Source organism: Cebus imitator, unplaced genomic scaffold (genome assembly GCF_001604975.1).
Source record: "Cebus imitator isolate Cc_AM_T3 unplaced genomic scaffold, Cebus_imitator-1.0 Scaffold306, whole genome shotgun sequence".
Taxonomy (NCBI): Eukaryota; Metazoa; Chordata; class Mammalia; order Primates; family Cebidae; genus Cebus; species Cebus imitator.
Window position 1 is genome coordinate 2,666,870 of NW_016107621.1, and position 14,395 is coordinate 2,681,264.

The 14,395-nt window shown below is 56.7% G+C and overlaps 1 protein-coding gene across 7 annotated transcripts; it reads left to right on the top strand.

The window, feature by feature from the left end:
* Nucleotides 1-235: 235 nt before the first annotated feature.
* On the top strand, nt 236-14,160 carry LRFN1 (leucine rich repeat and fibronectin type III domain containing 1). Of its 7 annotated transcripts, none has more exons than XM_017503054.2 (5): nt 236-306; nt 2,743-2,775; nt 4,941-4,995; nt 5,696-7,138; nt 12,447-14,160. In XM_017503054.2, exons 4-5 carry the CDS (start codon nt 5,733-5,735, stop codon nt 13,348-13,350), a joined length of 2,310 nt encoding a protein of 769 aa, XP_017358543.1. In that variant the 5' UTR covers nt 236-306; nt 2,743-2,775; nt 4,941-4,995; nt 5,696-5,732; the 3' UTR covers nt 13,351-14,160. The 7 variants fall into 7 exon arrangements, with proteins under 7 accessions (XP_017358543.1, XP_017358545.1, XP_037585421.1 ...); XM_017503056.2 differs by having other exon boundaries at nt 250-306; nt 5,693-7,138; XM_037729493.1 differs by lacking the exon at nt 236-306 and adding an exon at nt 486-606 and having other exon boundaries at nt 5,693-7,138.
* Nucleotides 14,161-14,395: the final 235 nt, after the last annotated feature.

The following is a 14,395-nucleotide window of genomic DNA, read 5'->3' on the forward strand; positions in this document are numbered from 1 at the left end:
TCGGGGGCGGGCCCGCGGCGGCTCCGCAATGGAGAGGGGTCTGCGGAGGGTTCGGGGCGGGGATCCCGGGTTTGCGACCGCCCCGCCCGGCTGCCCCCAACGGCCGGCGCCCCCTCCCCCCTTGCGGCGGCGGCGGCGGCGGCGGGCGGCGCGGAGGGCGGAGCTCGGCGGCGGCTCGGGAGGGAGGGAGGGAGGCGGGAGGGAGGCGGCCCCGCCGCACCGCGCCCCCTCCCCCGGCCCTCCCCCCACCATGGCGCGGAGCGAGGCGGCGGCGGCGGGACCGGGCCCGGGGCCCCCCCGGGCTGGGTGAGCGCGGCCGCAGCGGCCCGGGAGCGGCGGGCGGGGGCGCGGGTGTGTGCGCGGGTGTGAGCGTGCGAGCGTGCGAGTGTGTGTCCGCGGCGCTGCGGCGGGCCCGGCGTGCGCCCGCGCGGCCCTGTGTGTGCCCGGCGCCGGCGTGTGCGGCGCCCTGCCCGTGTGGCCATCGGTGTGCGCGGGTGTCGAGCCCGGCCGGCGTGTCCGGCTGTGCGCGCGTGTCGCCCCGAGCGGCAGCCCCTCCGGCCGTGTGTCTGGGGGCTGTCGCGCGCCCATCGGAGGGGCTGTGTGCAGGTGTGTGTGTGCGTGGGTTGTGTGCCCAGGTGTGGGTCCCCCCCAGCCCGGGTGCGTGCGATGCTGGCTGCGCTGGGTGTTTGTGTCCGGGTTGGATGTCCATCCCCGGGTCTGTGGAGCCGGGTGTGCCCGCTTGGGTGTCCATTTGTGTGTGTGTATGTGTGTGTGTGTGTGTGTGTCTGCGGGTTGTATGTCTCCGAGGGTGTGTATCTGTGAGTCCACGGCAGGTTGCCGGCTTGGGGACTGAGGCTCGGCGCCTTGTGGGTCCAGGCCTCGGTGTGGATTTGGGGGAGGGGAGTTTGCCGCTCCCTCGGTCCATGTCAACTGGGGGGTCCTTAGCGGTCCTCGGGGGAAGCAGCCATGTCTTCCCCTTCCCGGTGGTTGGGGGGGATGGGCAGCCAGGAGGTGGACAGATGGAGGGGGGATGAGAGGCCGAGAAATGGACAGATGGGCCTCGAGGTGGGGGTTGGGGGGGGCGAAGACTGGGCCCTTCCCCACCCACCCCACCCTAATTCCCCCACTGGCCAGACAACTGCAGATGGAGCTGGAGTTACCTCCATCCTGATGGCCAGGCTGGGGGACCTCTGGGGCTGCTGGTGGGAGGATCTCCTTGAAACGGTGATCTAGGACTCAAACCCCCAAATCCTCTGAGTTTCCACCTGCTGAACTCTGACCTCTGGGCTGGCTTGTGCCCTGGTGTTTTGGGGGCCTTGGGGGCAGGATGCCAATTTGCTGGAGGGTTGTTAGGATTTCTTGGGCCTGGGAAGTAAGTAGGTGGGGTGGTGGGGGCATGCCTCAGGGCTGGGAGGGATGTGTGTCCAAGACTGTGTGAGTGTGACTCTGAGCATTGACTAGGCTACTGTGGTTCAGTATTGTGTGTGCATTTGTAAGTGTGTAAATCACAGGACTGTTTTGTGAGCATGTGTCTGTTATGAGTGAACATCTTGGAATGTCTGCAAAGGTGGTACTTTTTGTGTCTGTGTGCATGTTCCAGTGTTGATCAGCCTCATATCTATGTGCTTGTGGTTGTGTGTGTGTGTGTGTGTGTGTGAGATGTGTATCTGTTGGTGTGGTGCTGTATCAACTTTGCAACATGGGGATGTGTGAAGTTGTATGAGTGTGTCTGGGCATTTAAGAGTGTGCACCTGTGTATCTGTGTGCAGGTGTGCATTTGTGAGACATGTGTGTCCCTGTGTGCTGGTGAGTGTGCAAGGTATATCTGTTGTAGATGCATGGACCTGCTTGTCTGTTAGGGGGCACATGAGTTTCTCTGTTGTATCTGTGCATGTGTGTGTGTGAACGTGCAGGGGAGAGTCGGTGCTGTACGTGTGTTGTTGTATGCAGGTGTGCCAACCTTGAGGGTATATAACCATTTATGTTGTGAGTCTGTCTGTGTTTCAGTGTTGATCTCTGGGGAGTGGGTTTGTCTGTGTTCAAACATGTATGTGAAGGACACATGTGCCTGTGCCCTGGCATAAGGCTATCCCTACTTCTGGCCCAGTGGGTTTGAGGCCCAGGTAGCATGACCTGTGGTGGTACGCTGGGGTCCCACCTGGGGTCCCGGGACACAGTGTGTCCATATGCCAGGCCAAGTGCCCATAGAGGGTGGGGAGCACACAGATCCTGTTGCTATGTTCATGGAAATCCGGATGTAGAGACTGGGGTTGTGGGCCTGTGTGGGTTTTGACATGGCCACACATATTAGTGTGGGCAATGGTATCATGGCAAGGATGGGAAACTCTGGCCCTTCCCCAGCTCTTGGTACCATTCAAGACTTTGAAGTTGAGGGGCTGGGATGTGAACTCTTGGTTTCTAAAGGCGGGCTAGGGGTCTGGTCTAGACTCTTGGGTCTGAGGGAGGAGGGGGCTGGGGTTCTTGGTTCCTGAAAGCCCAGAGGACAAAGGGCTAAAGTCCTGGTCTCCTGAACTTTGGAGGGTGAACAGCCCTGAGGCCTAATCTTCTAGGAGTCCGGAGAGGACTTTGGGCTTCCTCTGAGACTATGCAAAACCTGCAGCAGGAGGACTGAGAGAGTGATGACACCAGGGACTTCCTTTGCCAGGATGGTCTCTGAGGCAGGATCTGGTACCCAGAGAAGAGCCAGAACGATGCTAACAAGGCGGTTCTGTTCCTTTGCAGGCGCTGGCCCAGGCCCTGACTCCCTGAAGAGAGGTGAGCAGACATGAGGCTTCAGAGGGAGAGAGCTGTGGGGAGATGGGGCTTGCTGTCAGTCATCTGGGGGCCTGCAACCCTGCCTAGCATGGATTTCAGTGCAGGGGAGGACATTTCCCTGAAGGGCCAGATGCCCACCACTCTGCCTAAGGCCGGGAAGTAGTGACAAGGTCAGGAGCATCATAGTTGGGTGAGGGCTTGTGGTGACCAGGAGGCTGTGGGGAGCAGGTGGAGGTTTCAGGCCAGGAGACATTCAATCTCAGGATGGTTAAGGTGGTTGGGAAAGCAGGGTTTTCTCATGATATCAGTCAAGGATACAGGTCAAGACATGAAATGACCCCTGTATTTAGAGTTGAACATGTCTTCCCATTGTGTGTGTGTGTGTGTGTGTGTGCGCACGCACGCGCGCATGTGTGCGGGAAGATCTCCTGATAGCCTGGCCTGCTGGTGGCTGAGAAAGCTGGAGAAAATAATAAATTAATACTAATAATAGTAATAATAATAATAGCAGCAGCTCACAGGTATGTAGTGTTTACTTTGTCAGGAAATATTCTAAGCATGTCATAAAATATTGTCTCATTGAATCCTCATAGCAACCCTATGAGGGAGGTGCCATCATTATTCCCATTTGACAGATGAGCACACCGAGGCACAGAAAGGGGAAGTCACTTGATTAAAGTCACACAGTGGGGAGGTGAGGTCTGAACCCAGGCAGTGGGGGATCTGTCCTGCAGTGCTGTACTGTTCTTCATAAATGTTAGCCATTTCCATTTTATTATTATTCCCTCCATTGGAGCCCCTCCCCAGCGGTAGGAGGCAAGGCTCTGGACTTCTGTTTCATAGACTGGGATTCTGAGCCCTGGAGACCCCACACCAAACAGGTGCAGAGCCAGGCCTCCTAATTCTGGACTCCCCCCTTCTAGGCCAGGGCTTCCAGTACATTGTAGAGCAGCGATCTAGAGGGAGCGAAGGACAGATTTGGGGTGAACTCAGAGATGGTAGGACACCCCAATCAGGCCTCTTTTTCTGCCTTCAGCCTGGTCATTGTCTTCCTTAGTGGCTGTCTCTTTCCTCCTCTGTCTTTGTCTCCCTAATACTGTGTCTCTCTCTTTCTCTCCATCTCTGTGTCTCTGTGTCTCTTTTCCGTGTCTCATTCTTCACTCTCAGTTTTCTGTCTGCTCACCTTCCTTTCAGACTCATTCTCCTTTTGTCTCTCTGTCTGTCTCTGAATCTGTCTGTCTCTCTTTGCCAGTCCACTCATCCCTCCCCCTGGTTTCTCCCTGTCTCTCTTCACTTCTCTCTATGACTTTCTGGGTCTCAGTCCTAGGTGCCCTCCCCACGGGCAGGAAGATCAAGGCCACCTAAGGCCATACCCCCAAACACAGATTCCCGGGAGGTGGGCCAGCAGGGGTTAGGGTACAGGGCAGGGTGGGGTGAAAACAGTTTCAGGGACGCCCCCTTCCCATCCTTTCCTCTTTACCCCCCACCCACCCTGTGTTGTGATGGGAACTGACATGTCGTGGGCTGGAGCCGCCGCAGGGGGAATCCCCGCTGGAAGGTTTTGCCTGGAGCAGAGACATAGCGTGAGTGTGTTAGTGTGTGAGTGTGTGTGTGTGTTGTGTGCACCCAAAGATGTGAGCATAATAGTCTGCCCTGCTTGGGAGCTCAGCTGAGCCCAGGATGAAACCAGACCTCAGAGAAGGACTTCTGGAGGCCGACCTGGAGGACTCTCATATGTTTTCCCGGTCCCTCCCACTTTCACACTCTCCCTGCCAATGCCAGAGGAGGGAGGGGGAAACCCTTAACATTTATTGAGTACTTACTGTATGCCAGGCATGTTCAGTGGTACATGAATGAAGATGGTTGGATTATTATCCCAATTTACAGATCAAGAAATGACAGCCTAGTTAGGGGAAATCATTGATTTGAGGGGTCACAGAGCTAGCAAAGGGGGAACCAGGATTTGAACTTGCGTCTGATTTCAAAGTGCTTCCTTTCAGTAATAGGGCACAGTTCTATGCCTGGTGCATATTAAGCACTGGATGATGATGATGACTGCTAACATGTAATAAGCATATTTTATGTGCCAGGCATTAAGTATGCCATGTTCACCAATCCATTTAATCCTCACAAAAGTAAGGCCCGTTTCTATTTCCCTTTTACAGATGAAGAAACCGAGAATCAGAGAGGTTCAGACACTTGCTGGAGGTCACACAGCTAGTGAGTATCAGAGCTGGGATTTGGAGCCAGGGAGTATGGCTTGGACAGCCAGGGCCTTAAACCGTAGTTAACTGTGATTTTTAGAATATTTAGCTGGTACTGGAGGCCCCAGGCTGGGCCAGGTGTCACCCCTCTGGTTGGGAGATCATGAGAGATTTGGCAGCTACTACAGGAGGGGCAGAGGTGAGAATGGGACATGCAAGGTAAGGGCAGGGGCAATCTATCAATCAGCATAGAAATATTTTTATTTTTATTTTTAAGATGGAGTCTTGCTCCTGTCGCACAGACTGGAGTGGAAAGTCGCGATCTCAGCCCACTGCAACCTACACCTCCCTGATTCAAGTGATTCTCCTGCTACAGCCTCCCCAGTAGGTGGGATTACAGGTGCCCACTACCACGCCCGGCTAATTTTTGCATTTTTATTAGAGATGGGGTTTCACCATGTTGGTCAGGCTGGTCTCCAAATCCTGACCTCAGGTGATCTGCCGCCTTGGCTTCCCAAAGCGTTGGCGTTACAGGCATGAGCTACTGTGCCCAGCATGGAAATATTGTAATAGCTGGTAACAGCTGATAGTGGGTCCTCTCGCCATCCTGTCGAACCCAGCTGTAGGCGGGAGGGGAGGGATCCAGGTCTGACTCGTAGCAGGACGTCCCCTGTGGCCAAGCCCCACGCCTGGGTAACCGGTTCCTTCCCCAGCAGGTCTCACCTCCCACCCCTCTGGCCTTCCCACTGCACCATGGCTCCAGGACCCTTCTCCTCGGCCCTCCTCTCGCCGCCGCCTGCTGCCCTGCCCTTTCTGCTGCTGCTCTGGGCAGGGGCATCTCGTGGCCAGCCCTGCCCCGGCCGCTGTATCTGCCAGAACGTGGCGCCCACACTGACCATGCTGTGTGCCAAGACCGGCTTGCTCTTTGTGCCGCCTGCCATTGACCGGCGCGTGGTGGAGCTGCGGCTCACCGACAACTTCATCGCGGCCGTGCGCCGCCGAGACTTCGCCAACATGACCAGCCTGGTGCACCTCACCCTCTCCCGGAACACCATTGGTCAAGTGGCAGCCGGTGCCTTCGCCGACCTGCGCGCGCTCCGCGCCCTGCACCTGGACAGCAACCGGCTGGCGGAGGTGCGTGGCGACCAGCTCCGTGGCCTGGGCAACCTGCGCCACCTGATCCTTGGCAACAACCAGATCCGCCGAGTGGAGTCGGCGGCCTTCGACGCTTTCCTGTCCACCGTGGAGGACCTGGACCTGTCCTACAACAACCTGGAGGCCCTGCCGTGGGAGGCGGTGGGCCAGATGGTGAACCTGAACACCCTCACGCTGGACCACAACCTCATCGACCACATCGCGGAGGGGACCTTCGTGCAGCTTCACAAGCTGGTCCGCCTGGACATGACCTCCAACCGCCTGCATAAACTCCCGCCCGACGGGCTCTTTCTGAGGTCGCAGGGCACCGGGCCCAAGCCGCCTACGCCGCTGACCGTCAGCTTCGGCGGCAACCCGCTGCACTGCAACTGCGAGCTGCTGTGGCTGCGGCGGCTGACCCGCGAGGACGACCTGGAGACGTGCGCCACGCCCGAGCACCTCACCGACCGCTACTTCTGGTCCATCCCCGAGGAGGAGTTCCTGTGTGAGCCCCCGCTGATCACGCGGCAGGCGGGGGGCCGGGCCCTGGTGGTGGAGGGCCAGGCGGTGAGCCTGCGCTGCCGAGCGGTGGGGGACCCTGAGCCGGTGGTGCACTGGGTGGCGCCTGATGGGCGACTGCTGGGGAACTCCAGCCGGACCCGGGTCCGGGGGGATGGGACGCTGGATGTGACCATCACCACCTTGCGGGACAGCGGCACCTTCACTTGCATCGCCTCCAATGCCGCTGGGGAAGCCACGGCGCCCGTGGAGGTGTGCGTGGTACCTCTGCCTCTGATGGCGCCCCCGCCGGCTGCCCCGCCGCCTCTCACTGAGCCCGGCTCCTCTGACATCGCCACGCCTGGCCGACCGGGTGCCAACGATTCCACGGCTGAGCGTCGGCTTGTGGCAGCCGAGCTCACCTCGAACTCAGTGCTTATCCGCTGGCCAGCCCAGAGGCCGGTACCTGGAATCCGCATGTACCAGGTTCAGTACAACAGCTCCGTGGATGACTCCCTCGTCTACAGGTGGGTGCGGGTGCTGCGGTCCCAGGGCCTCCTCCCAAGTCCAGGGGGACCCTCCCTCCCACCTGCCCATTCCCTTGGCTTTCTTGCCCAGCCAGGGTTCTAGATGGCTGTGAGAGTTGTCCCCGCCCTCCTTTGCCCTCTCTCCTCTCTCCTCTATTTCTCACTGTCTCTGTTTTTCATGCTTATAGAAAATATTCGCTGAGCACCTACATGAGCCAGGCCAGGGCTGGGCACTGGAGCCCTAACAATCACCAGCCCAGCATGAACCCTACCCTCATGGGGCTCATAGTCAATATCACTGCTCCCCAGAGCAATCTGATTGGGCACTTCTTCAGTTAAACATTTTGGAGTGTGAAATACACACACACATTTACAGTGACTTTTTTTTGAGACGGAGCCTCACTCTATCACCCAGGCTGGTGTGCAGTGGCATGATCTCGGATCACTGCAACCCTCCGACTCCCAGGTTCTAGCTATTCTCCTGCCTCAGCCTCCCAAGTAGCTGGGATTACAGGTGTCCACCAACACACTCAACTAATTTTTGTATTTTTAATAGAGATGGGATTTCACCATGTTGGCCAGGCTGGTCTCAAACTCCTGACCTCAAGTGATCTGCCTGCCTTGGCCTCCTAAAGTGCTGGGATTACAGGCGTGAATCACCCTGCGTGACCTGCAGTGACGCTTATAAATTATATACCAGTACTACTGTACCAACACTTTGGGTACATTACAGAAACAGAAAACAAAAAATATGAGAAAAATATGTTATTTCCAACCTCCCTTGGGTTTGAAGCCATTGCTCTGGTATGGACAGGCAGTATGGTGTCACAGATATTTTAAGAAAAGACTTACTGTCTCCCATTGCCTCCTTATTCTCTTGCTTTCACTTCTCTGTCTCTACCTTTTCTGCCCTCATTATTCATAGAGCCCCTGCTTTGTGCAAACTCCTGAGCTGGGTGCTGGGGACACAGGGAAACCAAGAGACCCAGTCCCCCCACTCAGGGAGCTCATAGTTCATGGGACTCCACAGTAGGTGGTGTCCTTGGCCTTGCCATGTCTCTCCGTCTCAGCCATTTTTTTTTTTTTTTTTTTTTTTTGCAGGGTCTTGCTCTGTCACCCCAGGCTGGAGTGCAGTGATTTGATCATAGCTCACTGCAACTTCAAACTTTTGGGCTCCAAGCAATCCTCCTGCCTCCTCAGAGTAGCTGGGACTATAGGCTTGTACCACCACACCAGGCTAATTTTTAAAAATTTTTAGTAGAGATGAGGTCTTGGTATATTGACCAGCCAGATCTGGAACTCCTGGGCAAAAGTGATCCTCTTGCCTTGGCCTCCCAAAGTGCTGGGATTATAGGTGTGAGCTGTTGTGCCTGGCGCATCTTGGTGGTTTTTTAGTATGGCTCTCTGCCACAGAACTGGCACACAGTGGGTACTTGATAAATGGTTGTTTGGCACATGGACATCTCTCCTATCTCTGCCTCCCTCATGTGCATTGTAGAGCACCTGCTGAATGCTTCAGTCCTGTGCTTGGCTTCATGTGGAGATGCCAGAGGGGTTGGAGCGATTTCCCTACCTGTGGGGAGCCCCAGCTGCTGGCTGTCAGAGCTGAGAAACCTCCCTCTTGGCCCCCATCTCTACCTTTCCAGTGTTCTCTTGGCCATGGGCTTGGCACATAGTAGGTGCTTTCCCAGTGTTGGCTGAATGAAAAAATGCCTCTTGGCCAGGTACAGTGTCTCACGCCTGTAATCCCAGCACTTTGGGAGACTGAGGTCAGCGGATCACTTGAGGTTAGGAGTTCAAGACCAGCCTGGCCAACGTGGCAAAACCCTGTCTCTACTAAAAATACAAAAAGTAGCCAGGCGTGGTGGCATGCACTTGTAATCCCAGCTACTTGAGAGGCTGAGGCAGGAGAATTGCTTGAACCTGGGAGGCAGAGGTTGCAGTGAGTGGAGATTGCACCATTGGACTCCAGCCTGGGCAAGAGAGATAGACTCCCTCTCAAAAAAAAAGCCTCTCCTTTCCTTTGTCTCTGTCTTCCTCATTTCCCTCTCTTTGATTCTGGTCACCACACCCTGAGTAGATTCCTACCATGTGCCCATCTTGTGCTGGGCCCTGGGCCTACTGAGATAGATTAGGTCCTGGCCCAGCTTTACAAACACTGGGACAAACAAGTGAACAAAACAAAAACCTTCACAAGGAGCTTCCGAGCTTGCTACTTCATTCCATCTTCCCAAGTCTGCTATGAAGGTGCGATGACCCCCCACTCCATTTCACAGACAGAAAAACTGAGGTTCAGTGGGGGATGTCACTTGCCCAAGGTCACACAGAAAGTAGCAAAGCTGTCCTTTTTTACACTGACACACATTTGTTGAGCACCCACTGCTGGGAGGGGAGATGGATAATATATTTCTGTAAATAATTCTTAGCTTCTGTGACTCTCCACTTCTCTGTCCCTCTTTTTCCTTTGCTCTGACCCATGGCCACCACGTGGTGGGGTGGGGGAAATTCACAAGCCCCCAGACCCTGCATGGATGCAGATGTGGATGGCCCCCTGTGCCCAGCTGGGCAACAGACCCTGGGACTCTCCTCTTCCCTGTAGGGCCACCCCAGTTCCAGTTCTCCACCCCCATTGCAGATTCCTATGCTATGGTGCTGCAGGGGTTAACTTCCTCACGCTGTCACGGTCGGAGGTGACAGCCAACCAGAAGCCTGCTTAGCTGCTTGCTTGGGTTTTGCAGCCAATTAGAGACCCAGCGGTTCAAGCTTTCTTAAGGAGTCAGCCTCTGTCCTTGAAAAGGGGTGGGGGAAGCCCCTAGCCACTGGTTATTTAGGGGAAGGAGCAAGTGGAACCCAGGGCTCTGGAGAGGAGAGATGGGGAGAGGAAGAGGAAGGCTTAAAGCCAGGGCGGCCGAGGGTGGCTGGGGTGGGTGGCAGTGGTCTCTGAAATGGCAGGCAGGGGTGGGTAGAGTGGAGTTGAAGAAGTGGGTGGACCTTTATGAAGGGGAGGGGCCCTGAATGGAAGTCTTTTGGTTGGAGGGTGGCTCTTGGTAGTGGGGGAACCTTCCGGAGGTGGGATGACAGAGGTGGAGCTTCAGGGCCAGAAGGTAGCCCTGCTGGAGGGGAAGGGGAAGCATCGCAGAGATAAGCAGGCCCATTGAGGCGGGGGTGTTGTGTGTCAGAGGGGGTGGAGCTTGTTCTGCATGGTCCCGAGAAGTGGAAGGGGTGGTCCTTGTCTCCAGGTACCCACTAAAAGCCTTTGCAGGAGAAGAGAGCTGGTGAGGTTGCATCCTAGCCATGCAAATCAATGTGGACCGGGCAGTCCGGGTTTAGCTGAGGCTGAACATGGCCCACAGTGTGGAAGGGATGTGCTCAACAGAAGAGGGCCAAGGCCTGGTGGGAATTGTCCTCCAGAGGGGTGGGTCTTAGAGATAGGAGGAATGCAGTGGGCTGGACAGTGTGAGCCACAGCAGGGTTACTGGCCAACATGGGGCGAGATGCAAGCTAATGGTGATATCATTAAGTGCCAGGCCCTGGCTATGTTAACTCATTCATTCCTCACACCATCTCTAGGATGTAGGAATTCTTATCATCCCCATTTGAGGAAAAGGAGGCACAGGGAGGTTAAGAAACTTGGAGAAGGTCTCCGGGCATGGTGGTTTATGCCTGTAATCCCAGCACTTTGGGAGGTCAAGGTGGATGGATCACCTGAGGTCAGGAGTTTGAGACCAGCCTAGATCAACATGGTGAAACCCCGTCTCTATTAAAATAAAAATACAAAAATAAGCCAGGAATGGTAGTGGGTGCTTGTAATCCCAGTTGCTCGGGAGACTGAGGCAGGAGAATCACTTGAACCTGGGAGGCAGAGGTTGCAGTGAGCCGAGATCGCGCCACTGCACTCCAGCCTGGGTGATACAGTGAGATTCTGTGTCAAACAAAACAAAACAAAACGAACGAAATGAAACAACAGAGAAACTTGCCTAAGGTGACAGACCTAGCAAATGGCAGAGGAGAGACTCAAACCCAGGCAGTCTGGCCGCCAGACTACACCAGCTGTCATTCGAGGGGAGAGGCCTGTAGCAAGAAAGGCGTATGATGTGTGCTTGGCTACATTTGACCCCTTTAGGGAAGAAACTGGTAGCATGATTTGATGACTTTTGGTGGCACAGGAACATATGAGGTAGTTGCTTTTAATATCTGGACAAGGAGCAGGGCCTGCAGCCTGGATGTGGCCTACACACAGTAGGGGAACCATCCCTAGTGGGCCGTTGTGGGGTGTGCCTGGAAGCCAAAGTTCAATTGGTTGGGGAATGACCTGTAGCAATGTGGGGAACATGTAGTCAAGGGACTTGGAAACTGTGTCAGGACATAGATAAAGCTAGATTTTTTTTTTTTTTTGAGACCGAGTTTCGCTCTTGTCGCCCTGGGTGGAGTGCAATGGCACAGTCTCAGCTCACTGCAACCTTTACCTCCCAGGTTCAAGCAATTCTCCTGCCTCAATCTCTTGAATAGCTGGGATGACAGGCATGCACCACCATGCCCAGCTAACTTTTGTATTTTTAGTAGAGATGGGAGTTTTACTATGTTGGCCAGACTGGTGTCAAACTCCTAACCTCAGGTGATCCACCTGCCTTGGCTTCCCAAAGTGCTGGGATTACAGGTGTGAGCCACTGTGCCTGGCCAAAGCTAGATGTTTTACTTAAAGGTGCTGCATGCAGATAAGGGGGTGTGACCTGCATCATGCTTTTCCCTGAAAGGCTCAAATATGTATAAAAGAGGAACTAGAAGAGCATCCATTGTTCCAGTAGGAATATGACAGGCACTGTGAGTCGACCTTAGTGTCCACCTGAGTGGCATGGAGGATGCAGAAAAGGGAGGTGGCCAGTAGCATTGGCCCAGTTTTGGGGTAGAAGTGCCTAGATGAAGGACCTTGAGTGGCAGTTGTCCTAGCAGGAGTGAGACAGAGCTAGGGGGCATGTCCCTTGAGGGAAGAGCTTAAAAGCCATGTCCCCCACTGCAGGGGCCGGAATATGAAGAGGAGGGAACATGAATGGCAGATATATTGTCCCAGTGGGTGATGAGCACAGCCGGGAGGTGGGTCTGAGGGCGGGGCATACATATGAGGGGGTCCCCGAAAGGGTGGGAATATGTTGATGAAGGCGGGGCTTGAATTGCTGCTGTTGTCTCAGTAGTGGGTGAGACTTTGGTAGCAGGGTTTAGTCCCCACTGCTCACTATGGGCGGGGCATAAAGTGTAGGGGCGTGGCTAGGGGTGGGACTAACCCCCGTCCTGACCCCGCCCCCTCCTGCAGGATGATCCCATCCACCAGTCAGACCTTCCTGGTGAATGACCTGGCGGCGGGTCGCGCCTACGACTTGTGCGTGCTGGCGGTCTACGACGACGGGGCCACCGCGCTGCCGGCCACACGAGTGGTGGGCTGCGTGCAGTTCACCACAGCTGGGGATCCAGCACCCTGCCGCCCACTGAGAGCCCATTTCTTGGGCGGCACCATGATCATCGCCATTGGGGGCGTCATCGTCGCCTCGGTCCTCGTCTTCATCGTTCTGCTCATGATTCGCTACAAGGTGTACGGCGACGGGGAGAGCCGCCGCATCAAGGGCTCCAGGTCGCCCCCGCGGGTCAGCCACGTGTGCTCGCAGACCAACGGCGCAGGCGCGGCGCAGGCCCCTGCCCTGCCTGCCCAGGACCGCTACGAGGCGCTGCGCGAGGTGGAGTCCCCAGTCGCCCCCACTGTCGCCGTCGAGTCCAAGGCTATGACGGCCGAGGCGGCATCCGCAGAGACGGAGGCAGTCCTTGGACGTTCTCTGGGCGGCTCGGCCACCTCGCTGTGCCTGCTGCCATCCGAGGAAACTTCCGGGGAGGAGCCTCGGGCCGCGGTGGGCCCGCGAAGGAGCCGATCCGGTGCACTGGGGCCGCCAACCTCGGCGCCCCCTACTCTAGCTCTGGTTCCTGGTGGGGCTGCGGCCCGGTCGAGGCCACAGCAGCGCTATTCATTCGACGGGGACTACGGGGCGCTATTCCAGAGCCACAGTTATCCGCGCCGCGCCCGGCGGACAAAGCGCCACCGGTCCACGCCGCACCTGGACGGGGCTGGAGGGGGCGCGGCCGGGGAGGATGGAGACCTGGGGCTGGGCTCCGCCAGGGCGCGCCTGGCCTTCACCAGCACCGAGTGGATGCTGGAGAGTACCGTGTGAGCGGCGGGCGGGCGCCGGGACGCCTGGGTGCCGCAGACCAAACGCCCAGCCGCACGGATGCTGGGGCGGGACTGGGAGAAAGCGCCGAGCTAAGACGTCGGACCAAAGTGGAGACGCGCCCTTGCTCCCGGGAGTGGGCGGGGCGGTCTCGGGCTGCGGCTCGAGGCCACGCCCCCGTGCCCAGGGCGAGGTTCGGGGATTGGCTGCCGGCCTCCCCTACCCCACGGACTCCTCGACCCCCTCCTACCCCTCCCCCCGCGCGCTCGCGGACCTCGCTGGAGCCGGTGCCTTACACAGCGAAGCGCGGGGAGGGGCAGGGTCCCCCGACACTGCAGCACTGAGACACGAGCCCCCTCCCCCAGCCCAGCACCCGGGGCCGGGGCAAGGGGCCCATTTCTTGTATCTGGCTGGACTAGATCCTATTCTGTCCCGCGGCGGCCTCCAAAGCCCTCCACCCCTACCCCTCTCACATCCCTGGTCCCGTCGGGTCTGGCTTGGGGTCCCCCTTTCTCTGTTTCCCTCGTTTGTCTCTATCTGGCCCTCTTGTCGTCTATCTGTTGTGCCTGCCCTTCCCTATTTGCCTTTCCTTTCTCTGTCCCGTCGTCTCTTCTCCTTTGGGCCTCCCTGGTTTTGTCTAGTCTCCCTGTCTCTCCTGATTTCTTCTCTTTACTCATTCTCCCGGGCAGGTCCCACTGGAAGGACCAGACTCTCCCAAATAAATCCCCACATGAACAAAATCCAAAACCAAATTCCCCTACCGGAGCCGGGACCCTCCGCCGCAACAGAATTAAACTTTTTTCTGTGTCTGAGGCCCTGCTGACCTGTGTGTGTGTGTGTCAGTGTGTGTGTGTGTGTGTCCGTGTGTGTGTGTGTGTCTGTGTGTGTGTGTGTGTGGTGTGTGGTGTGTGTGTGGTGGGAGGGTGACCTAGATTGCAGTATAAGTTCTCGAAGTGAGACTGAAGGAAGATGACTAACTGGGGCCGGGGGGAGACTGGCAGACAGGCTTCTATCCTCTGAGAGACTTAGAGGTGGGGAATAATCACAA